This window comes from Colletotrichum higginsianum (genome assembly GCF_001672515.1).
Source record: "Colletotrichum higginsianum IMI 349063 chromosome 7 map unlocalized unitig_7, whole genome shotgun sequence".
Taxonomy (NCBI): domain Eukaryota; kingdom Fungi; phylum Ascomycota; class Sordariomycetes; order Glomerellales; family Glomerellaceae; genus Colletotrichum; species Colletotrichum higginsianum.
Genome location: NW_017263917.1, coordinates 2,326,092 through 2,349,265, shown reverse-complemented (window position 1 = coordinate 2,349,265; position 23,174 = coordinate 2,326,092). Strand labels below are relative to the sequence as shown.

General features: G+C 53.6%; 7 protein-coding genes across 7 annotated transcripts; 4 read left to right on the top strand and 3 right to left on the bottom strand.

Annotated features, from left to right (window-relative positions):
* Positions 1-762: 762 nt before the first annotated feature.
* Positions 763-2,255, top strand: CH63R_10402 (ribose-phosphate diphosphokinase; the record flags this gene model as incomplete). Its single annotated transcript, XM_018305376.1, has 6 exons — positions 763-839; positions 886-966; positions 1,222-1,316; positions 1,378-1,882; positions 1,936-1,973; positions 2,029-2,255. 6 exons carry the CDS (start codon positions 763-765, stop codon positions 2,253-2,255), a joined length of 1,023 nt encoding a protein of 340 aa, XP_018154800.1.
* Positions 2,256-3,085: 830 nt separating this feature from the next.
* On the bottom strand, positions 3,086-4,420 carry CH63R_10401 (40S ribosomal protein S6; the record flags this gene model as incomplete). The annotated part of the gene is made up of 5 exons (XM_018305375.1): positions 3,086-3,181; positions 3,251-3,418; positions 3,712-4,074; positions 4,197-4,283; positions 4,415-4,420. The coding sequence occupies 5 exons, from the start codon at positions 4,418-4,420 to the stop codon at positions 3,086-3,088; spliced, it is 720 nt and encodes a 239-aa protein (XP_018154799.1).
* Positions 4,421-4,884: 464 nt separating this feature from the next.
* CH63R_10400 (Ctf8) lies at positions 4,885-5,337 on the top strand (the record flags this gene model as incomplete). The annotated part of the gene is made up of 1 exon (XM_018305374.1): positions 4,885-5,337. One exon carries the CDS (start codon positions 4,885-4,887, stop codon positions 5,335-5,337), a length of 453 nt encoding a protein of 150 aa, XP_018154798.1.
* A 1,812-nt stretch (positions 5,338-7,149) lies between these two features.
* On the top strand, positions 7,150-8,383 carry CH63R_10399 (Beta-xylanase; the record flags this gene model as incomplete). Its single annotated transcript, XM_018305373.1, has 3 exons — positions 7,150-7,377; positions 7,435-8,070; positions 8,144-8,383. The coding sequence occupies 3 exons, from the start codon at positions 7,150-7,152 to the stop codon at positions 8,381-8,383; spliced, it is 1,104 nt and encodes a 367-aa protein (XP_018154797.1).
* A 1,249-nt stretch (positions 8,384-9,632) lies between these two features.
* CH63R_10398 (Diphthamide biosynthesis protein 1) lies at positions 9,633-11,062 on the bottom strand (the record flags this gene model as incomplete). Its single annotated transcript, XM_018305372.1, has 2 exons — positions 9,633-10,786; positions 10,867-11,062. 2 exons carry the CDS (start codon positions 11,060-11,062, stop codon positions 9,633-9,635), a joined length of 1,350 nt encoding a protein of 449 aa, XP_018154796.1.
* An 845-nt stretch (positions 11,063-11,907) lies between these two features.
* Positions 11,908-13,379, bottom strand: CH63R_10397 (Aldose 1-epimerase; the record flags this gene model as incomplete). The annotated part of the gene is made up of 2 exons (XM_018305371.1): positions 11,908-12,290; positions 12,341-13,379. 2 exons carry the CDS (start codon positions 13,377-13,379, stop codon positions 11,908-11,910), a joined length of 1,422 nt encoding a protein of 473 aa, XP_018154795.1.
* A 3,258-nt stretch (positions 13,380-16,637) lies between these two features.
* CH63R_10396 (uncharacterized protein) lies at positions 16,638-18,041 on the top strand (the record flags this gene model as incomplete). Its single annotated transcript, XM_018305370.1, has 3 exons — positions 16,638-16,835; positions 17,065-17,291; positions 17,777-18,041. 3 exons carry the CDS (start codon positions 16,638-16,640, stop codon positions 18,039-18,041), a joined length of 690 nt encoding a protein of 229 aa, XP_018154794.1.
* Positions 18,042-23,174: the final 5,133 nt, after the last annotated feature.

The window sequence follows — 23,174 nt, the reverse complement described above, 5'->3', positions numbered from 1 at the left end:
TAACTACACAAGAATCCTGTTTCCTATTCCTGCTAGCCTTAACCTGAAGTACCTGGTTTCGAGATCCCAAAGGTTTTAGCTTGGCACCTCTGTATTTCCAGTTTATCCCGGAGGTCGACATGCAATCCAAGAACCCTTTTCTGCCATTAGTACCTGTGTCATTTAATTCTGGTGCAGCTGCGCACAGTACTCCATGACTGCTAGATAGCCTGGGCAATGGAAGCGACCAAGGACATAAGACCCTGTACCCATACCTGTCATCATTCTCCACTTTTATTTTTCAACCTCTCAGCGATCGCGGAACAACGACGGCAAGGCACTAGGTTTTTTTCTTCCTTGTCTGGCACACAGTTGTCTCCGGTACCAACCGCGGTGAATATACCTACACAAGTGGACAAGCACGAAGTGGACGGCTTTTTTTTTCCCTCCCTTTTTTTTCTCTGCAACAGACTACTCGGGATCTATCCACTTGAACACCTCAACGACTCGCTTTGTCTCACTTCTTCCGCATACCACCGCACAAGAACAACCAATCGACAATCCAACCCTCCGACCGCATAGTGTGTGACTAGGTGATAGCCATACCCCTCCATCGTGACCCCGCGCTGCAATTCGATTCGCCCAAGCAGCCTAACCACGCCTTAGCCTACCAAGCCTCAACCAGGTGCTGCTGCAGCCCTTTATACTCGGCCGATCTCCTCTCCTCAACCCCTTTTCTCCTCTCTTCTTTTTTCCCCCAGTCGTCATACAACGACCGTCCTCATGGGGGATATGACGAACGACATCAAGCTCCTCAAGGGCAGCAGCCATGGGGAATTGTCCGAGAAGGTCGCGCAGCGGTGCGTCTATCCCTGGTGGTGGACGAATCACTTTCTTTTTCCTTAGGGGAAAAATGGGTAAAAAGCTGGTGCTGACGCGCGAATGCGCCGACTACAGACTGGGCATTCCCCTTGCGAAGACTATGAGGTAGGTTGGCTTGGGCTCCCTGGTCTCTGCGCCTTTCTGCGCGCCGACGTGGATCCTCCTCAGGTGCCGTTCTTGTTTGGCTGACCACCTTGTGCAACCACAGCCTGAACTACTCGAACCAGGAAACCAGGTTAGCAAACGATCCGCGGAACCCAGCAGGTCTTTGAGCCTCGAGTGTCTGTGAAACTGACTTCTCTACGGTGTCACCGTTGGCGAGAGCGTCCGTGACGAGGATGTTTTTATTGTGCAATCCAGCGAGCCCGGCAACATCAACGACGGTCTCATGGAGCTTCTCATCATGATCCATGCTTGCAGAACCGCTTCCGCCCGCCGCATCACCGCTGTCATCCGTTGGTCTACCCCTTTTCCCGAAACGCGCCACGAGCACCGGTCGCTGACGACGAGATACAGCTTGTTTCCCCTACGCTAGACAAGACAAGAAGGACAAGAGCCGTGCTCCGATCAGCGCGAAGCTTGTCGCGAATATGCTCCAGGTCTCCGGTTGCGTAAGTTTCGGAAGTTTTGCTCGCCGAAGGAGGCAAGGGAGAAAGGACAACACGAACCGACATGTGACTGACGCGCGCGAACAGAACCACGTCATCACGATGGACCTCCACGCCTCGCAGATCCAGGGCTTCTTCAACATCCCCGTCGACAACCTCTACGCCGAGCCGAGTGTCCTGCAGTGGATTCGATCCAACATGAACGTCGAGGACTGTGTCATCGTCAGTCCCGACGCGGGCGGTGCCAAGCGTGCCACCGGTATTGCCGATCGCCTCGAGACCGGCTTCGCGCTTATTCACAAGGAGCGCCCGCGGCCCAACGTTGTCGGCCGCATGATTCTTGTTGGTGACGTTACGGACAAGATTGCCATTCTTGTTGACGACATGGCTGACACCTGTGGCACCCTTGCCAAGTTCGCACACCCTGCAGTCCTGGGACGGAAAGCAATGCTAACAATTTGGACAGGGCCGCTGAGACTCTTGAGACCGGTGGTGCTCGCGAAGGTGCGTATTCCTGAAAATGCATGGACTCGTGGTCAATGCTGATTTCATTTTCTAGTCATCGCCATCGTCACCCACGGCGTGCTGAGCGGCAATGCGGTCGAGACCCTGAATAAGAGCTGCCTGTCTCGCATCGTTGTCACCAACACGGTGCCCCTTGGCGACAAGATCGAGCGCTGCCCTAAGCTGCGCGTCATTGACATCAGCCAGGTCCTGGGCGAAGCCATTCGGCGCACTCACAATGGTGAGAGTGTTAGCTACCTCTTCAACCACGTGCCCGTCTAGACAAGAGGCATTACGTGGGATTTGCGTCAGTTTTTGCCCAGGGTTGCGAATGGCATGGCATAGGTCTCTTTCTTCAATTCCTTTTTTTTTTTTTTCAGGGAGGCGTACTACGGTAAATATCGGCATACGAGGGATTTCTTCATGAAGACATCGCTGCGACAGGGAGAGGAAAGTTGAGAAATCCAGTCAGGTGGTACGTGGATGAACAAGACGTTTGTCCTCCGTGGCACATCTTTTGGTGCTTTCACTTTGCGTGAACGAGCGAGGCGGAAGGTGACGGACAGAGACAGTATGACGCTGCTTGGCCACTTGAGCCTTCCTCCAGTATCCACAAGTGATTCTCAGGGTCTAGTCGAGGCGGTCTGGCCCAGCCACAGTGACCCCCTCCCCCGTTTGGCATGCGGAAGAATTTTTCGGCTCCCCACGGGTACAGGCTCAATGGCGGGGCGGGCAAGTCGAGAGCGTGACTAGTCTGCCTGTCAAGAGGTGTCTGGATAAGGTAGGAAGAAGACTTATGAGAGGGAGGCTGGGATAACAAACGAATCACAAGAGGAGCAGTGGCTAATTGAACGTTCAAACGGACTCAGAGAACCTTTTGAAAATGGTCATCATAAACAAATTGCTGGTGGTATTCGCGCGTCAAGGATGCATTTCCATTTTGAATGCCCTATTACATTCGTGATGATTGAAGACTGGTGACAAAACGTTTTGACCCAGTTCCACCCGTGTAATCCCGTCCGCGCCTCATAATGCAAGAAAACCAGAAGACCCGGAGTAATCTTTCACTTTTTTCATTTTCCACCCCAAAAGACGCCAGCGAGCTACAACGCTTACTTGCGCATGGAAGAGGCGCGGCGCTTGCGGAGCTCGGCCTTCTCGGACTTGCGCTCGGCAACACGCTTGGCGAGGATCTGGGCGTATTCGTTCTGCAGGGGGGTTAGCACGATTGAAGCCGTCTAAGAGGGAAACAAAGAGGGGGGGTGGGTTAGACGTACGGCCTCGTCCTTGACCTTCTCGGCCTGGCGGCGCTTGAGAGCGATGCGGTGGCGCTTGTGCTGGAGACGCTGGGGAGTGACGAGTCTCTGGATCTTGGGGGCCTTGGTGTAAGGCTTCTTGCCCTCGCCCTTGGGCTGGACCTCGCGGCGAATGACGTACTTGCGGACCTAATGATTGTAGCAAGATTGCCATATTAGCCACTGTGATCGTGTTTTTGTTTTGGTTCTTCACATAGCCTGACACATGTTCCCCCTCCCTGCCCCCTCGTGACATCTCATCTGGCGCACTTGAACCAAGGCATCAACAGATGGGTTTGATGAATAAAAGGGGCGAAGAGGGGAAACACGGTCCCGTCTCTCACACTCTACCTGGTCTGCTCGGTCGTGATCCTCCCCCGCAGCACCAGATAGGCGATGACGAAGTGGCTGTTGGGGCGCATCGCAACAGGGAGCACACATACATCGTCATCCTTGGTGAGGCCGAAGAACTTGCGGATCTTGGTGGCGCGCTTGGGGCCGAGGCGCTTGGGGTGAACGACGTCGGTAAGGCCGGGGATGTCGTTGTCACCCTGCTTAACGATGGAGAGAGCGAGGACGGAGAGGTCCATGCCGACGATGCAGCCACGGACGGACTTGCGCTTGCGCTCGCCGGTGCGGCGGGGGCGGTAGCAGGAGTGTCCCTCAGAGAGAAGGAGACGGACACGGGTAGGGTGCATGACACCCTGCTTCATGGGGAAACCCTGCTTGTCGTTGCCGCCGGTGATGCGGAAGATGTAGCCCTTGAACTCGTCGCCGACGGAGTCACCGGGGACCTCAGCGCCCATCTGGTGACGTTGTCAGCATGTCTGTTTTCCTTCGGTTTCGAAAATTTCGCCATCGGTTCGAAGATTTCGTTGCTCGTCTCTCGTCTCCCGCGGCGGTCGAGGGGTAGAAGGGTAGTACGTACGCGCTTCTCCATGAAGACACGGAGCTTGCGCTCATCCTCAATGTCGATGAGCTTCTGGCTGCCATTGGCAGGGTAGGAGATGTTCAACTTTGACAAAAGTCAGCCTCGAAAAAAAGTTCGCCTTCAAATTTTTACAATCAATCAAAACATGAATATCGTAACGACATGATTTCTTCAATGGACGATCGTTGTGCTCGTCGCTGGGGTTGGTTTCGTACCTTCATCTTGCCGGCTTTGGGTGGTGCAAGAGTTGTCGACTGGCGGCTGGGCGTTGGGCGTGGGAATGTTCAGTGAAAAGGAAGAAAGGATCACCAATTTCGAGCGATATGGGTTTGTGTGTGCCTACCTAGGGTCTGGAAAAAGCACCCTGGCCAATCACAGCTCAGTAATCCGAATTTTGAATCGGCCAAATGTACTACCGATTAACCGATTTTTTTCGCCGTCGTTGCTGGGGCCAGTGAGCCCACCAGCTCACGTGCCAGACTGTTCCATTTCAGGAAGGTTCTCGGGCCACAGTACGTACCCTTCTCGTTCTGTAGCCCCGCGTTCAGCTTATCGATTCGCGATTGTCATCTGGGTTATCTCACGAACCAAAATCGCAGCCATTACCTTCCTCCGTAGTCGCACATTCAAAGCTGCTCTTCTTCATCTTCGCGCCCCATCATACATCTGGACTTTGTTCAACATCATGTCATCGGTCAAGATCCACCCTCCCATGAAGGGCCCCTCAGCCTCAGAGGGCCCGCTGCCTCCGCTCATCGCAACTCCTTCTGGGCTCGCACTGCTTGAGATGCAGGGGACCATCAACCTGCCACACTTCAACCCCGACGAAGATAGTGACAAATCCGCGCCGGAGGTTCCCATTGGAAAGGTCGTCTTCCCCGATTACCACCCAGAAACCCAAGAAGAAGGCAGCACGGCGTGGATGAAGCGCGTCTTCCTTTACGTTGGTCAGCATCAGAGGCTTCACGGTGAGGTCAAGAAGCTTCCCAAGGCCATGGCTATCATCCGACGCAGGGAAGAGGCGACAACCGGCAAGGGCGGCGAGGTCGAGGAGGAACTCGAGATCGCCGAGATCGTCAAATACAAGATCATGTTCGGAAACCGACCGGAGCCTGTTACCACGGAGACCATCTCGTAGTAGAAGTTGCCGTTTATCATGGGACAGGCTACTGGAACGAAGTTAAAAAAGTCCCGGTTCTCGTCATCTGCATAAGGGTATAAAATCCTACCAGCACCGGCCTACCGACTTTTAGGCCATCGCCACAAAGACCGAACCATGCAGCACCGCCAACTGGCCAATTGGCCACCAGGAAGGAATATGGTTCCCGGTCAAATTTGGGATCCTTAGGTCGTCTTCCTACAGTTGCTCCTAGGCCAAGTTGCTGTGGGTGGCTGGTTTCCATCAAAGAGCAATTAATGTCCTTCGCCAGCACTGCTTCTCAGTGGTTTTCATACCCGCGACATCCAAAGCCATTAATACCACTCGAGGCCGTTTTACTTCAGTGGCGCGGACGAGAAAATATTCGCAGAGCATTGGTGCCTCAGCGAGCGCTAGAAAGTCTTGCTTGGTATGGGTGCGTGGTGACGGTTGGTCCGGAGGATGGCTACCTCATACCCATCAGGAAGAGGAGCTGCTCTTTAAAATATCCGACAATCATTCTTAATCGGACATAAGAGGCGGAATTGCACCCTCCATATCAAGGTTCGATCTTTCGAGATGGACCGCACGCACCTAACTAGCAACAACCAACCACGCATCTATAACCCCCCCTTCCCCCGCCGCCGCCGCCGGACTGTCCTGGCTTCTGACGGCTCTCCGTAGGCGTCACTGAGCAGTTGGTCCACCTGCCAAGAACCACCCTTTTGCTAAACAAAGACGTTGGTCCTGGCATTGCCCGTGTCCTAGGAGGATTCAATGCGAACACCGATTCATTTGTATCCAGGGGCTTTTCTATCATAGCGTGGCGGGGTGTCCAGTTTCTTCGACAAGGAAAGTACACTGGTGAAAGGCTGCTCTGGTGATTACGCCTTAGTCCGCAGTAACCCATGTTTGCGGTCTCAAGGCCATCATACTGATATCATGGTCTTAACATACGTTCTCGCAGATGTTATATACAACACACTTGGCTTCTACCTACATCCAATTTGGCCAAGTCTGCGCAATTGACGACTCTCTCACGACAATGCCTGTCCAGGTCAACACGCTCGTATGATGACAGCCAGGGATTCTCCGCATCCCCGCACTAGAGGAAGTCCAGAGTTGTGAGGGGGGGCTCTGGAGAGCCGAGGAGGCTATTAGGATAAATGTCCCCAATTGCAACTCTAATTTAACCGCAGACAGCCTGATTGAACAGTTCGTCTTCCTTTTGCCCCAGCAGAAGATGGGGACACATTTGCTGGGGACAACCCCTGCAAGCCGCTAGCCGTAATAGCGCCATTGGTTACTCGTTGACCGCTCGTAAAACAACTCTGGTTCTCGTTCGGAACGAGCTCCTCTTACAGTGCTTTTGTTCCGGAGCCCACATCACGGCCGTTCAGGTGTTTTCTTCTCTCTCCCTCTTCCCAGAATTCATTGGGTCAGAATCCAGCTCATCCAACCAACACCCATGCAACCCAGGCCTGCAGCATTTGATCCCAAGACTACAGGTTGAGTCCTTGCCGGGCTCTCCTCACCTAGAGGACGTCACCTCAGGTGGCACTGTTCTTGTCAGCTCGGCCCCCTCACATTGGGCAATCTGGAAATGGTTCCTTGTCCCATCGGCTTGGAATTTGGGGTGGCGATGAGGGGAGTAGCAGAGTCGTATCGCAGTCCGGACCTTGCATATATGAATTGAGTTGCCCTCTCAGCGGGTTGCTGTTTTGTCCCACTCCACCTCGACGATCTCAAACACAGATAGGTCCTCTCCTCTCTCAGCTCTCGCTAGGATTCTGTTGTCAATCGGCGGTCACGATGCATATACAATCTTTCACCGTGCCTCTGCTGGCGGCGTGTCTGCCCATCGCCTCCGCTCAGCTCGACTACTATGCGAAGAAGGCCGGTCTGTTGTACTTTGGTGCTGCGACCGACACCCCCGGACAACGTGAGCGTGCCGGTCTAGAGGCGGCCTACGAGCAGTACGATGCCATTCTCGACGACACAAACGAGTTCGGTCAGACGACGCCGACCAACGGTCAGAAGGTGGGCCTCCAACGATATTGCTCTTGTTTCTCCGTTCCAGGCTGACTACGTCTCCAGTGGCTGTTCACCGAGCCTGAGCCCGGCGTTTTCAACTTCACTGAGGGCGACATCGTCACCTCCATCGCCGAGGAGAACGGCCAGCTCCTCCGCTGCCACGCGCTCGTCTGGCACAGCCAGCTCGCCCCCTGGGTCGAGACGACGGAGTGGACGCCCGAGGAGCTGACCAAGGTGATTATCCGCCACATTCACGAGGTGGCTGGACACTACAAGGGCAAGTGCTATGCCTGGGATGTTGTCAATGAGGCCCTCAACGAAGACGGTACCTACCGCGAGTCCGTTTTCTACAACGTGCTCGGCGAAGAGTACCTCAAGCTGGCCTTCCGCACGGCAGCCGAGGTCGACCCCACGGCGAAGCTGTACTACAACGACTACAACCTCGAGTCCGTCGGTCCCAAGAGCGAGGGCGCCAAGCGTATCGTTAAGCTGCTCCAGGACGACGGTATCAAGGTCGACGGTGTCGGCATGCAGGCCCATCTCGTCGCACATCGCGCGCCTACTTTGGACCAGCAAATCGCTGTCATCCGCTCGTATGCCGAGCTTGGCGTTGAGGTGGCCCTGACGGAGCTGGACGTTCGCATCGAGCTCCCAGTCAACGAGACGAACCTCGAGTGGCAGAGGGAAGCTTACAAGAACGTAGGTTACCCTTGGAGGGGGGGGGAGGCTCTTTTCCATTTCCGTCCGAAGTTGCTAATCGGCTTTGCGCTAGTCTGTCGGCGCCTGCGTCCAGGTCTCTGCCTGCGTTGGTGTCACCATCTGGGACTTCTACGACCCCTTCAGCTGGGTCCCCTATGTCTTTGACGGCGAGGGTGCCGCCCTTCTCTGGTTCGACGACTTCAGCAAACACCCAGCCTACGAGGGCGTTCTTGAGGTGCTGAAGAACAAGACTGCCGCGCCGTGCAGGAGAAGACGGTCTCTGAACTCTGGTAAAAGCAAGAGGCTCTTCTGAGTTCAAGCGCATCGTAGATTGGGGAGTCAGCCCTCTGACTTGCGGCAGTTTACCAGCGTACTGGCTGGCTGTCGATAAAGTCGGCGAAGGCTTCGTAAAGAACCAAACCAACCCGTCGTCTGGATACTTATTTTGAAAAGTCCTGATTAAATACTGCAATATTCATAAACAAGTTCTTCAGGGTTTGCAGTCCCCTTTGAATACGCGGCATTGTGTCCGAGGAATGATGTTCACTTTCCAGGAGCTTGTAGCTAGAAGAGTGTGTTTTTTCTTGACTCACGTCACCTATCACTCCTGATGGCCGCTTCTCAGTGTCATGTAGTAGTAGGGTTGATGTCGGTGATCAGTACTCCAAACCTGTTTGAATGACTATTCTCACGTAATATGTGAGAAGGCGTGCTAGATGACAACACGGCGAGGTAGGCGCTGTCTATGACACTGACCAGCTTCACATTTTACGGCAAATGCATAGTCCGAGGGCGGCCTTGACTCGTAGGAGGCAGGTAAGTAGACTCGTCAACGAGGACCTTCGGTCAAATATAAATCGCGCTACTGCGGCTCATCATAGATAGCACACCCTTGAGGCCGCGCACCTTGTGAAAGAAGAAATTCTCCTGACGCGTTCTCACGAACTCAACATTGAACTTTTGCATCCTCTCTTTGTCTGGAGGCAGTCCAGGATAAGCAGGGGGTAAGGCACGGCAGGCATGACGTCTTGATCTTACGCACAGTATTGCCGAGGCCAGGAGTGTGGACGCAACAAGTCCGCGCAGAACAGTGTTGTGGCAGGCCAAGAGTGTAAGAGCGGGGACTATTATATACCGAAGTTCCTGGTCAAGTGTAGGAATCGTTTCGGTAGCCGACTCGGTGATAGGCTGGCGGAGATCTTTTACTAAGGCAGCTCGTAAGCGCTCTACTTTAGCTGCCTACAGGAGGCTGTGCACAGTCTCTACGCTAGACCCCCTGCGATGATGGAGTTCTAACTGTAACCTATATGGTGCTTCAGCTCGTTCGCATCACATCCTTACTCATCATGGGACCCGTCGAGAAGAATGTGGTGGGGGGACCACGACTTCCTGTCCAAATACTCTGTAAGGCATGTAGCAGGTTGGGCGAGAACACTTGAAAGAAACATTCGGAAATATCAAGTCCATGAGCAGCTACCCCTTTGGCAATATGGTATCATTTCGTGCTGCATGTATTCTTCGTAAAAGTTTTTGGCCTCCAACATACCCCAAAGCGACAGCCCTCAAACTTGTGCCTCCAGCTGCGCAGGCTTCGTCCGCCCAAGGCCATCCTTCCCATAGTAATCCATAGGATACACCCCCTTGCCCCAGTCATCCTTTACCTCGAGCGCCACCAGCGCCTCGTATGGCGTCAGCAGCGGCCGCGGGAACGCGTACCCCCAGTCAATGCTCAACCGCGGGCACGCGACCTGCACCCAGCACTCCACGTCGCTCATCATGGCCAGCTTCCCAGGGAAGATCTCGCTCAGCAGCAGGTTCACCCACGGGATGCCGCGTTCCCGAAGCCGCTTCTCGATGAGCCCCATCGTGTGCGGGTTCCCTTGGCGACCCAACGAGCCGAGGATCAGCCCCCACTTGCGCGCCGTCTTGGCCGTCCGGATCGCCGTCCGACGCAGGTCCTGCATCTCGTCGTGGCCGTATGTCTCGCGCGTCAGCTTACGCGAGTACGGGTCGTAGCGGTACGCCGGCACGCTTGGGTTGTGGATCATGATGCTCTCGAGGTGGAAGCGGCCGTCGCCGAGGTACAGGATCATGTCGACCCTGTCATCATCCGTCAGTCGCGGGCTCGTGCAGCCGAGGATCTCGCCCTTGCTCAGCGGCGCGATCTGCGGCACAAGGACCTTGAAGCCGGCCTTCTCGAGCGTGCCGCGCACGCCGTGGATTGTGGCGTTAAACTGGATTGTGCCGACGATGGCGATAGTCTTTCCCGAGGCGAAGTTGCGCTCGAGGGAGGCGAGCAGGTGCGATGTGTCGATACTGATGTCGACGAAGACGTAGAGCGTCTTGATCTTGGTCACGTCGACAGGAATGAGACAGCTATGGGCGTAGTGCACGAGAAGGTCGCAGCCCATGGCGCGAGCGGTGTAGTCGTCGATGCAGCAGGCGCCGTAGGTGACGTCGCCCATGATGAGGGTCTCGATGCCCGGGCAGAACTCGGTGAGGATATCGGAGATTGTGGTGGCGAAGAGAAGGAGGCCCTCGGGCATCTGGAGGGCGACCTTCTTGGCGCCGGAGGAGCGGATGCGATGGATCGTCTTGGGTATCTCAAAGCTGTAATTGGAAGGGAGTATAGAAATGGCGGAATTGAGCGCCGGGTCGTTGAGGATCTCGGGGGGGACTTGATTCAGGAGGCGCGGGCCTCTCCGTGGTTGTGCAACTACGGGGTGAACGTGAGCATGGGGTGATTCTCTCATGTGAGAATCAAAATGAGACAAGAGGCGTTAACGTCAGTCTTACCTTGAATGGAGCTGCTGTCCTCGATAGATCCATTAGAGCCTCCGTTCTTCGCCGCAGCCTCGGCCGCGGTCCTTCTACCGACAAACCGCTTCTTCGGCTGCTTCATTACGGGCTTGGCCGCCGCCTCCGCTTCACGATGAGACGCCTCGATGTCGGCGGCGATGCCCAAGTCGGTTTGCGCCCGGTCCTCCTCCATTGCTGAGATACTCACTCGCCTTACTATATTTAGTCCTTTATCCAACTTGGATCAACCTTAGTGAGCCTGGTGCCTATTTCGAATATTCCGGTGGTCTTCGTACGATGCAAGTCTAGGTGCCCTCACCAGAGATGTGTGTCGTCTCTGTGAGTGAGTCCACCATGGAAGTTGCCCCGCGATCATGTTCCTGCTAACTGAATTTTTCGCGGGGCAATATGGCACGATAAGATTGATGACTAAGGAAATATGCATGTAACGAAGGATTTGTTAATCTGCTCGTTGATTGGCCAAGTACTTTCGTCGGCCCTTCGATGAGCCCTCGGTGAGTGATTCGGTGAGCGCACCCAACTAAAACAAAAGCAAGTTTTCGACGGTCGGTCAAGAACTAAGAACTCAGTAGTGATTGGAGAATGAAAAGATAGAGTATTCGAATGGGGACTTATCGTACTAACTTGAAAGCCAAGATGTTAAGATACAGATGGTGACTACTGCCTCATCCACGATTTCCTCACTGCACCTGTGTTCAAGAGGGTGTATCATACGCTAACCTATTCAATAACTTGATGTACAATCCAGACAATAGAAAGAAACCACTCTTCTATTGCCCATCTCTACTTTCTCTTCTGAATGTGGATTGATTCTTGTTTGCATGTCAGACATCGCGGGTTTGCATTCGTCAACACATTGGTATTACGAGTTCATTAAGTCTAACGGGTGACTCCCTTCTTGTAATAAGCACGTATCGTTCTCTTGATATCGTTGATACCTTGGGCTAAAGTAAACACTTTTCCAAAGTCTTCCTCGCTCCACTGAACACCAGCACCACATCATCATCCATAGCCGCTCTACGCATCAGAGGAGGTGGAGTTGATGCTGAAGCGGTAGCTAGCCTGAAGAACGTACGGGTCACCGCCGGGCTCGAAAATCTGCTTCTTGCCACGGCCCCATGCGGGGTTATTGATTCCATCGATCCAGTCCTGGACTTCAAGGACGACGCAGCCGTATTTGGGGATGATGCGGGGGTGATCGGCGTTGTCGAAGAGGCCTTGCGACTTCTTAAGAGCTACAGAGCCATTCTGCTGGCTGCAACTGTACATTTGAAATGCGTCCTGGTCGGAATAAACGTCGACCTGGATGCCAGACCAGGCAGACTGCAGTCGGGCGATGTATCCCTCGGTGCGCCAGTTGTAGGGGCCAAGGTCGTCGCGGTTCACAATCCAGCAGTTATCTGTCTTGGTTAGTGTCTTTGCTTCCAATTGAACAACTGACAAAACTAACCATAGCCAGTGCAGTTTAGGCCACAGTTATTCTCAAGCTCGGGCTTAGAGAAGTCGGCGCCGATCTGCTTCGGGGCACTCCAGAAGTCGTTCACGGAGCCCTTGGGGTTAGGAAGGATCTCGCCGGTGGGGATCAGGATGTTGTCAACGGCCACTCTCTGGCCGTTGTAGGGCATGTGCAGAGTGTGGTTAAGAGCCGTGCTGGTCTCATTGTTGGCAAAGCCGTCGAGGTTCCAGTACGTGTGACTACTCAGCATGATGGGCGTCTTCTTGGTGGTCGCGGTGGCAATCATCTTGATCTCCCAGTTCCAGTCGATAATAGTGTAGGTGATGAGCGCCACAACTTCACCGGGGAAGCCCTCCTTTCCGTCTGGGTCCGTGAAGGAGAAAGTGATGCTGTTGTTGGTGTGCGACACAACGGTGAAGTTGCGGTAGTCCCAGCCGTCAGAGCCGCCGTGGAGCGTGTTGAGGCCATTGTTGTCGTTGAGGTCAACCTTGTATGTCTCGCCGTCAATCTCAAAGGTGCCGTTCTTGATGCGGTTTGCATAGCGGCCCGGCACACCGCCGAAGTGAGGGTGCTGACGGTCAATGCTGTAATAGCTGGCGTTGTCAAAGCCGGCGACGATGTCACGGGGGATACCGTACTGATCTTGAATGATCAGGTCCGAGATGGAAGCGCCGTAGGGAATGAAGGCGGCCTTAATATGATTGCTGGAGATCCAGTATTTGCCGTCCTTGTCGGGGCTCGCGGCGGGAGCTGTTGTTGTGTTTCCGTCAGGTCCGCCCACAAACTGGGCCATGGAGGCCGGGAGGACGAGAGCCCCGACAGCGGCGGGGAGTAGTGAGAAGCGCATCGCGAGGGTAGTGGACCAGACGAGGTAACAGAGAACTGAAGCGCAAAGCAGCCCGGGCCAAAACAGACGACTATGATGGAGAGACGGACAGGAGCATCTGTGTGAGGGAACGATGGGGCGATGCAGGAGCTTATATCCCAAAGGCGCTCCTCCCCTTATGCGGGAGGAGCGGAGAGTCTTGCACATGGCCGCGGGAATGGGACGACTGTGGTCATCGGACCAACAAAGCTTCGTTATGCAACGCAAGAAGGACCGCGGAGTGCAGAGAACCAGCTCCACTCGGCAGGTTGGGGTAAGGGAAGCTTGGGAAGGACAGAGACAGGATGAAGAAGTAGCAGGGGGGACGATCAATGGGTTGGATGTGACGGCATGATGTTACTGGAGCGTCTAGATGAACATGTGGTGTAATCCTTTCTCTTGTCCGGCGCAGCCCCAGGCGAAAGACAGACCAACAAGCTCTGGCCGAGCTAGCTGCTAGCCGGGGTAAGCGTGCTAACTTTTCCTCACGGACCAGAGTCAATGGCACGTAACGATAGGCTAGCCGAGACCGCAAGATTGGACCTCGACTGGGCGGGCGAGTGCGGTGTAGTAGGAGCAGCTCGCTCCGGAGCAACAACAACAGAGCGAGGCCGGCTAACGGTGATTGTTAATGGGGCCCGATGATACCCTCTCCAATGAGGCGAGCGGGGTCGATTGAAGTGCGGCTGGTTGCTTTCCAGCTTCCAGGAACGCACGGCACGCCAATAGCCAAAGGTTCTTGCGGAGACGGTATGGGACGGGGGTGAATTCCAACAGCAGGAAAAGAAAAGGGAAAAAATCCGGGGTTGGGACCGGACTGGATGGATGCAATGACGACGTTAAAGAAGCGGAGATGTGGGGAGCTGGGGGAAAAGAGGAAGGAATAGGAAGAGGAAAAAGCAGAAGAGAAGCCTCCCATTGGTGCGCGTGTGTCTTTCCCCGATGTCCTGATGTCCCGCCCACTGGAGAGCAGCGAGCCCTCGCAGGGGGTGCTGATGCCGCTGGGTGGGAGACGTTGTGGCTGCAGGTGCCGCAATGCTTGGTTTATGGTGTGGTTGTTGATGTTTTGCTGAGGACGTTGGCTGGCTGGTGCGGGGTTTTAGTGCAACTTCCCCAGATGTTTTCCCTGTTTCCCCGCCCTCCGCCACTTCGTGGTTGACGTCTTCTCTCAAAGTCAAGCTTTTCCTGGTCCATGTTACAGCTGCTTTCCCAACATATCGTCTTTAAGTCTTGCAATGGGAGTCTACTGTCCGTCCGTATTATGGACCTAGAAAGTACGCATACAGAGTACAGCTCTCCGTCGGTTATCCCCTAGGCATTCCTTCCAATAACAAGAATGCTTCCTCGGTAGAGAGCTATCCAACAACTTCTCAAAATAAACAACAAGCAGGCATGCTACGGGTCCCGAATGAGTATTGTTGATGACGCTAGACACACCTCGTCGCGGGAAATTTTCTGATTGGTACGCATCGTTCATAGCACCTTGGACGACTATGACTACCTCATTGGCCCATACAGCCGGTCCTCCATCACCCTTTTGGGGGTGGACATTTCGAAGGATACGGGTCTAAGTAACAGCTCATATACCGAGGTGGTTGGTAGTCAAAGCCCCAGGCTTGGATTCGTCTATTGAACCCATTGACGGTGGCCAAACCAACGTTAAACTTCGAATGCGAATCGAACGCATGACGATAACGCCAACACCTTCCCTAATCGCCTGCGTAGTCTCTTCTCAATCCAGCCTGAACTCACTAGATTCATTCGGTCATCTCGATCGTGACCTTTTTTCTTCTTCCTATTTTCTTCAAAGATAGAAACCCCCATACGTCGTGCCGCCGTCGAGAAATGTTTAAGTCGAGCGAGTGTTTTGGAAGGAAACATCCGAACACTCCCTACAGCTCTATTCTTTGATGACACGGTCAGGGACCGTAGCATTGTCTGCATCATGACCATTTATGTCGCTACTAAAGACCATGATCATGCCCTCGGTCACTTGGGTGGAGCTGTTGGTGACGAACGTGAACCTAACCTCGGGAAAGGCACGCAGGACCTTTTATTTTTGATGAAGCGAGCTCCACTGCTCATCGGTATCACATTTTTTGACAATGAACGCGCCTCGGATTGTGATAGCGTCACTAGAAACGCAGGAAGGCCGATGCTGGAAGCCGCGCGTCGATCTGGCACAAGAGGTTGATGACAACGTAACAAAGCGCTCGAATCCGACGAATATCTCACTCGTTGTACTAGTTGCTGACTTCCTGACGAATGTGTTTATCCATGATGCCGTCGTATGGCTGAGCTTCAACGCAGTCCCTGCCGAATATAGCTCTGACACGAGTACGCGCCAACTCATTTGCGCCTCGGAGCTAGGCCTGAATATAAAAAATAAGGGTGTCTCGTTGGCGTTGACTCTAAACTGGCTTATAATATGAGGCCGAACAATGATGTTGTGAGGGACGATACCGGTGTAAGTATTTTCCCTTGTCAACAAACTGAACCGTTAGGCGATCTCGAGGCATGCCTTTAAGGTCGTCTTTGATATAGTCAAAGCTGTAGTAAATCCAAATACTAGGATTGATATCATTGAGAAACGGGAGGACGTTGGCGTGGTAGGCTCACTCGATCTCGGCGATTTGTTCGGAGGTTGCTTGCTCTATGTTTCGGCTGTTTTGAATAGCGGATATTGCGTCTGTTCGGTTGAGCGGACAGGGAGTTTATGATGTAGTCAATGGCATGCTCTTGACCACCGAACTCGATACCTTTCAAAACCAATCCCAACGAGGTTTGCTTGGAGGCAAGGGCTTGTCTTGTATTTGCTTAGACTATCAGTCTTAAGATCGAGATGGGTTGTAACGTCAAATGCTAGAGAACCCATGGCTTAAACACGCGCACACGGCGTCTCAAGAACCCACATGATATGACGAGTGATTCGCAGTGCTTAAGGAACTCTTGCCAGACTCACATAGAAATGTTTCTCCTCGAATACAATCTAAATGAATTATTTTCGCCCTGGACAGCATTGTAGTGTATTCTAGAGCTATGTTACTGTGTCTGAGCCGACTTCATAGGGTTGACACGGCAGCCGACGAGACAGGGACATCATGTTGCTTCCGAGAGGTCAAAGCCAGCATTGCATTATTTCCACCATTATAAGGCCAATCATTCAAAGCCAATGGATTCAATGGAATTCAGGCTTGCGCTTGTACTCTTGTGCTTCATTAACAGCTCAGAGGCCCAGCCCAACAATCGGACACCAACAGGTAAGTCTCTGGGGTCTCGTAAAACCACGCTTTCGGAGAAACAACCGAGGAAGAAACTTCACTTAAGTTGGCAATACCCATTATTCAAACTCATGTACTCTGGTCTTGATGGAAGGAACGCGAGTAATACTTTGCAGCTGGCGTGGTTGAAGTGTAACATTGTTTCATGCCGCTCACCGGAGTGGACCACACTCTCACCGAGTACGGAGCTGAGAACATGACGACAGCGTCTTTTATGATTTTCATGATTGTGTATCCCGCAACTCGTCGAGAGTGTGGTTGGCGAAGAAAGATGGGAAAGAAAGAAACCAAGTATTTCATCACTAGCCGACGTGCTGTCGCTCATGGACGAAGGCTTCTACGCGTATGTCACGAGCGGGCTCACCTCGGTGACAAGGGTGTCGGTGTAGCCAACATGAGGGCGGATGACGACAGCGGTCTCTCCTTCATTTGGCGAGGCAAAGACGGAGACGAATGCGGTTGATTGCCTCTCTCTGGCTAGGAAAGAAATTTTCCCATTTTGCGATTGAGCAAAGTCAAGTCCACAGCCGGCTGCAGGCAGGCTCGCTTCCTACCTTACCTTTCCTACCTAGCTACCTAAGGAGAATAGCGAGGGTTTCCTTACAACTCCATTCCCTTTGCTTGATCTCGATGCTCCTGAGGCGAGACAGGCACATACCGAATGGAAGGAAGGGGGCGAAGGTGGGCAGTGCTGGCAAGCCGCTTTCTTCCCGGCAACCTTCCCGGCCACCTTCCCGATAACGAGGTACCTAGGTAGTCGCGAAGTTGTGACGCCACGAACTGCCAACTGGCAGGGAAGGTAAGGCAAGTAAGTACCTCGACACTCGGCATCAGCATCGCAGCCTCTCACTCCCATACCACACACGTCTATTTGCCATGGATGGCCCTCTCCATCTCCCCTCTTGAGCTTCGTCCCTCTTTTGTGAACCCCTCACCAACTTCCCCGTCAAACACGCAAACCCGCAAAACCCCATTCTTCTCGAACAAAAACATCCTCTCCCCCGGACGCCGCGGCGACAATCTGTCCCAAACAGAGGAGCCTTTTACTCGGCTCCGCAAACACGCTGCTCCTTTCGCCTCTAACAGGGTGACACCGCAGATCTTATTTTCCAGAAGAACAAGCGAAGACGCACCGGACTGGGGGGTGACGCAAACGAAAGGCAGGGGCTCCACAACGATATCCAGATCCTTGAGTCCGCATCCCGTCCGAGCTGGAGCAGTTCTGGGACATTGTCATCAAAAAGGCGAGAAAATTTTTAAAATTGCCTGCGCTTCTTCTGCCAGGGTTCAGAAGCCCAACACGACAGTCACCGCCGAAACACTGTCACCAGTGACCACGTACATGGTCATGGACGTGGTCAAAGCTACCGCTTGCACAGCACTTCTCACCGCACATCATGGGTCTCTCGCCGGCAGAGGCCCGCACGTTGCGAGCGGAAGTCTTTCCCCGGTGCGCCACGGCATCGTTCTCCATCCCTCCGTGCCATCTCGCATCTCGTCGCCGTCAAGCCTTCCACAGCACCTCTGGCATTTTACAAAGTACAAGTAGTACAGACAGGCTTTCTGGTCCCAGGAAGGACATATTGCAGCGACACCCAGCCACACCAGCAAGACAATTACAGCGGCAAATCGGTAATCAGATTGTTGTTTCGCTTGTCCGCCTTTCAAACTCTAGATGGAAATGGGCCTGCTCACGGCCAGGGGACGTTTGCTTCTCTGGGCAACGGATGGCCGCCATCGCATCATGGATGATGGATGAGCTCAGCTTGCAAGGATACCCGTGTCCCCAGCCATGCCTCTGAAGGCACCGATGGAAAGCTTACCCAGCATTGTTCGCCGGAAAGCTCACGCGAGGAAATGTTCGTTCGCTCCATGCCGCGACAGCGTGCAGGTGCCCGGCCTGACTCGCCATAGAGTTCGTTGCCGAACATCCTCATCACTTTCGGGCCAGTCGCAATCACCCGGTTCGAGACTTTCCAGATGCTCTGTGGTCTGTGGAGCCAATGCCACCCAGCCCGCTCAACCACACGAGCTACGAATACAGGTACAAACGCACGACGACGGCCAACGCAACAAGCTCAAACAATAGGGCTGAGTCATGACCTGTCGCTCCAAAACTTATTCCATTTACTAAGGAGAAAGCTTCTGGAACGTTTTTGAGGCCTCAGTTTAAACCACCAGTCATAAGCGTGTTCATGACTCCTGTGAGACACCGCTATGCACTTCCAAAGAGCTTTCTCGGCGCTTTAGACATGACTGATTACGAATGAACGTCGGCTCGCTCGACCCGACGGCTCGTCTGTGACAGGTGGCTTCGTTCACGGTTGCCTGAGTCAATTACAACCTGTGCTTCCGGCGCAGAGCTCTGGCAGGCCACGGCATTCGGTCCTCACCAAGAAAGCATCAATTGAAGCTATAGGGTTCAGACCTTATCATTGCAGATTCGCACCGTACCGATAGCTCTTTGCCCGCCGCGGCCTCGCTGTCTCTGCAACGTTTGTCTAATCACACAAGCTCTCACCGACTGACCGATGCGGGTTTTCATTTCCCTGTATGGACTAGGGAGTCGATACAGCGCTATACTTTGATGGCTCTGGGTCTCGGAACATCCTTTTTAACTGGCTCTACAAGCAACAGCAACGCTCACCGAAAGCTCACCCTAGCAGCCAATGGCCTAGGTACTGAACCCCATGAGGGAAGATCCACGCTGTGAGTAGCCGGTCAAGACCCGCTCCGGGGAAGCCTTCGTAGTGCCTTCACCGGGCCTGGCTCCGGCTAGGTACCAGTCACAATCAACCCCAGCCCAACTTGCCATCCCTGTTTTTATACTAGCATGTCCGGGTTCGTCAAAACAGCCGTTTTCTCAACCTTCCCGTTGGTCCCAAGCTCCCGGCAGCGAAGCCTTGTCCCGCAAGGTTCTCTGAAGTCGGATTTCGTTTCGTCCTGGTCACGTTTGCGCTTACACATTGATTGCGGGTTGGGGCCTTGCAAGGGCACATGGTAGGGTGGACACGCAAAAAAACAACAACAAAAAAACCACGGCTTCATCCGCCAACCTAGCATGTGGGATTGTGGACGAATGCGCATGGCTCGGTGGGGCTAGTGGAAGCGTTTGGCAGGTCCTGACCGTTGGGTTGGGTTGGGCTGTGGCAGAGTGCAACCTCATCAGACCTCGGGGAACCATTCTACCGGCCACCTTGCACGTCCGCTACTCAAGTTACATGATGGTAATTGGCTACAATGGGCTCTGAAAGTTCGATGACACAGATATCATCCAGTGTAATCAGCACATTTTTGATGAAAGGCGAGACGTTTACAAAGGACTGCCGCTCACCATCAAAGAGGTATCAAGACGTTGTTCGCCGCCTTACGGACAGTCAGCCCACCGAAAAGGGGCGGAAGCACGAGCTTCTGCTTCTTGGAGCACGACCGGCTCCTCGGTATCCAGCCGAAGAGGGTCACAATTTTACCCCTGTTTCATCGCATATTTTCCCCAGTAGACCCAAGCCACCGAATGGGCTAATGCAGGAACAACGGTACGAGCAGTTTTGATTGCCTTGACACGGGAGCAACGGGGTCGACTGTACGTACCCTGCCTCCTCTGGACACGTGTGCCATGACATCGTCCTGCCGCGGCTTGCATATCCACATCCGGCGACCCAATCCACACCAGCTCACGGCGATTGCAGTACACTATTGTAGCTTCTGTAGCTCTGAGAAATCATACGGCCGGCTGACTGATCTTGTCTATCACCTTGTAAACGCCTGTCTCTCTTGAACGAACCCGCCAGCCAAACGAAATTTGTTCCCAGCGACAGTTTTCCTTGTCCTCATTAGAACCCATACGCTCGGATGCCCGACTCGAAAGCCATTGACAGAAAGTGTAGGCGAACTTCAGGGCCCAGATTTAGGAGTTAGAAGGTGGGCAAAGACCCCACGGAATCCCTGGAGCTTTACGGTGCGATCCATCTGCATTACGGGCGCTCGCACACGGTACCAAGTAGGTACCACACAAGAAAAGAACTGGGTGCGTTTCACGGGTAGAGGTACCCACCAGGCCAGGGCATCCTCAACGGCGGATTTTTGGCCAAGTAGTTCCGGGGGGACCATCGCAGGACTTTGACGCTTCCATACCTTCTGGAAGACTTCGATGAGGTGGAAGGTCACTGGAAGAACAGTGCTCAGGGCCCTGTGATGGAGCCCAAGTGTGTGAACAAAGGTCCCTGAATCACACCCACCGAACAGGGGAGGCCATATAGTATTGGCCAGATTCAACAGGTCGGAAGAGGGGGGTACACGAGCAAAAGCGAGCAGCAAAGCTTCGGAGGAAGGCGGCATCTCATCTGCAGGATCCCATATTGATTGATGGGAGAATTGTCTCACATGCCTATTTTGAGCCACGGAGGCTGCGCTGATACGCGAAACGAGACCAAAAAAAAAGACGACGTCAGGGTCTCCCAAGGAGAAAGAAGTTGAGTTGTTTGCGGCTGTCGTCCATTCACCAAGCAACGAACAGGGCCTTTCAACAATTGGATTGGCCAACGGCAGTTTTTAATTTGATTGCGCCGACCACCAGGAGGGCAACAACCAAACGACTCCTTTGGCAAGCGAGAAGTGTGGCGCCTGTCGTTGATTGCAAGCCAACCGCCACGAATCTCAGATGAGATAGGAATTGTCTTTCCAGTAGCAAAATTAATCAGTATCGTATTTTCGGGGCTCCGCTGAGAGAGATTGGGGGCCATAAGCAGATGCTGCAAATTCATGTGGTCTACTCTGGACTCCACCGCCGTCGACTATGTTGTGTCCACAGCACCAGCGTCTAAGGATAGTAAAACGACGTGATGGCGGACACATTGTCTTTTTTAGACCCAGCCACGGCAAGCATATCGGCAGCAAGCGTTCAGTCGGGTGCGAAAGCGACTGTTGCCCCATTTGCCAGCGGCCGCAGAAATTATTGCCCAAAGTGTTGGTGTGGCACATGAATTTTAATATGCTGCAACTCAGGCGAGCGGAAGGGATCGATCCGCCTCATGCAAGCACTCAAGCTCGCTCGCTTGTCTTGTTTAGGCCAACGGTCGGTGTTTGGTTGCTTGTCGGTCAGTCCAGTCTGCCACATGCCGTATTGAGAAGAGAAGCCGCAGCGATCGCTCCTAGGTGAAACAGTCTTACCACGGGCTGATCGTCGTCTGAGGGGCCTCACGGTAGGATGGACTAGCGTGGAATCCGCTGCTGATCTCCTGGTGCGATGCCCGCCTCCCACTCGGAGTTGACAGACACGGAAGGTCACTGGCCGAATGTCGATTTTATCACCACCGAGACCAGCAAGACGATCAGGTTGACGACAAGAGGATTCAACATTCTTGTTTTGTCTCAATAAAGAGAAACCCGAAAGGTCCATTTGCTGTCGTCATGATCATCACTCCAATCGACACCTTTGTTCATCCCATCTCGATTCCCGCGTCCCTGAAAATTGCTCTGTTTTCGCAGAAGGTGCTCTACGCTGGCGACCGAAATCATCGACTAGGTTTACAGATCAGACAAGCCAAGCGGGACGGGTTCAGATGAGCAGGACGAGACTCGTGGCCTGTTCGTGGTGTGCCAGTAGGCGAGCCCCTTCTCTTGTCGAAAAGCCTGTCGGAAAGTGTTCGTATTTTCGGTTCGAGATATGACGCATGTTCCCGCATCGCCTTGTCACCAGGCTGAAATGCGCCCTTCCACGGCACCCATACAGTTGACCTAAGCACTGGCTGCGGCTCTTTATGGATGCTGACTTGGTCAGAAGAACCGGAACGCCCACAGCCCGGCTTCCCATGGACGTCAAGGCTAGCACACGATCGACTTGATGAGTCGTCAGAGGGTTGGCAAGTATTTTGACCCCATGGACCATGGAAACATGCCAGTTGCCATTTGTCACCATGCCGGTGCACAGTTGCATTCCATTCTTAAGACATTTGGCGAGCCGTGAGTCGCCTGTGTGCTCTGACCGAGAGTTGCTCGTCCTTCTGCAGCTTCTTTGGAAACCTTTACGGATAAAGCCGGAGCAGCCGTTTTCGCAATTTTTGCTTCGCGAAACTTGCTTACTTTGAGCGTTTCGCGATCATGCGACACGACGTTGACCTGGCTCTACCTAACCGATTTCTAACCTGCAGGTACCATATATCAAAGCACTATTTTTTTTTGAGAAACTGGCTCCCGCTGTGGCTGTTCTTCCCATCCGTACGCACACGAAAACGAAATCCCTTCTCGTGGAACGGGATTTGAGCTGTGTACCTCCAAAAGCACCGAGTGTCTGGTTCTTACAAACCGAACTACTCTGAACGGGCATCGGGTACCAACTTGGTACGAGTATCGTTTGTAGCCGGGGTGTCCCAACTCCCGAGGCGAAAATATCAATAGGGAGAAGGGAGCAAAACGTGGCCCAAACGGAGGACAGTGATGCAAACACCAGCCTAGCATGGGAATGTATTTTCAGATGCGATGTGGCACTACGGGGATGGTCGCACATGGGCCGCCTCAAGAACACAGAGAAAGCAAAGCAACTGCGGCGGATACCATGTATTGGCCGTTGATTGAACAATCACCTTCGCGTCCGGTCAAGTGAGCAGTCTCGCTGAGAGCAATTGAACTTCCATGGATACATGTCGATACATGTCGACTGCCATGGATCAGCCAACGGGAGGGC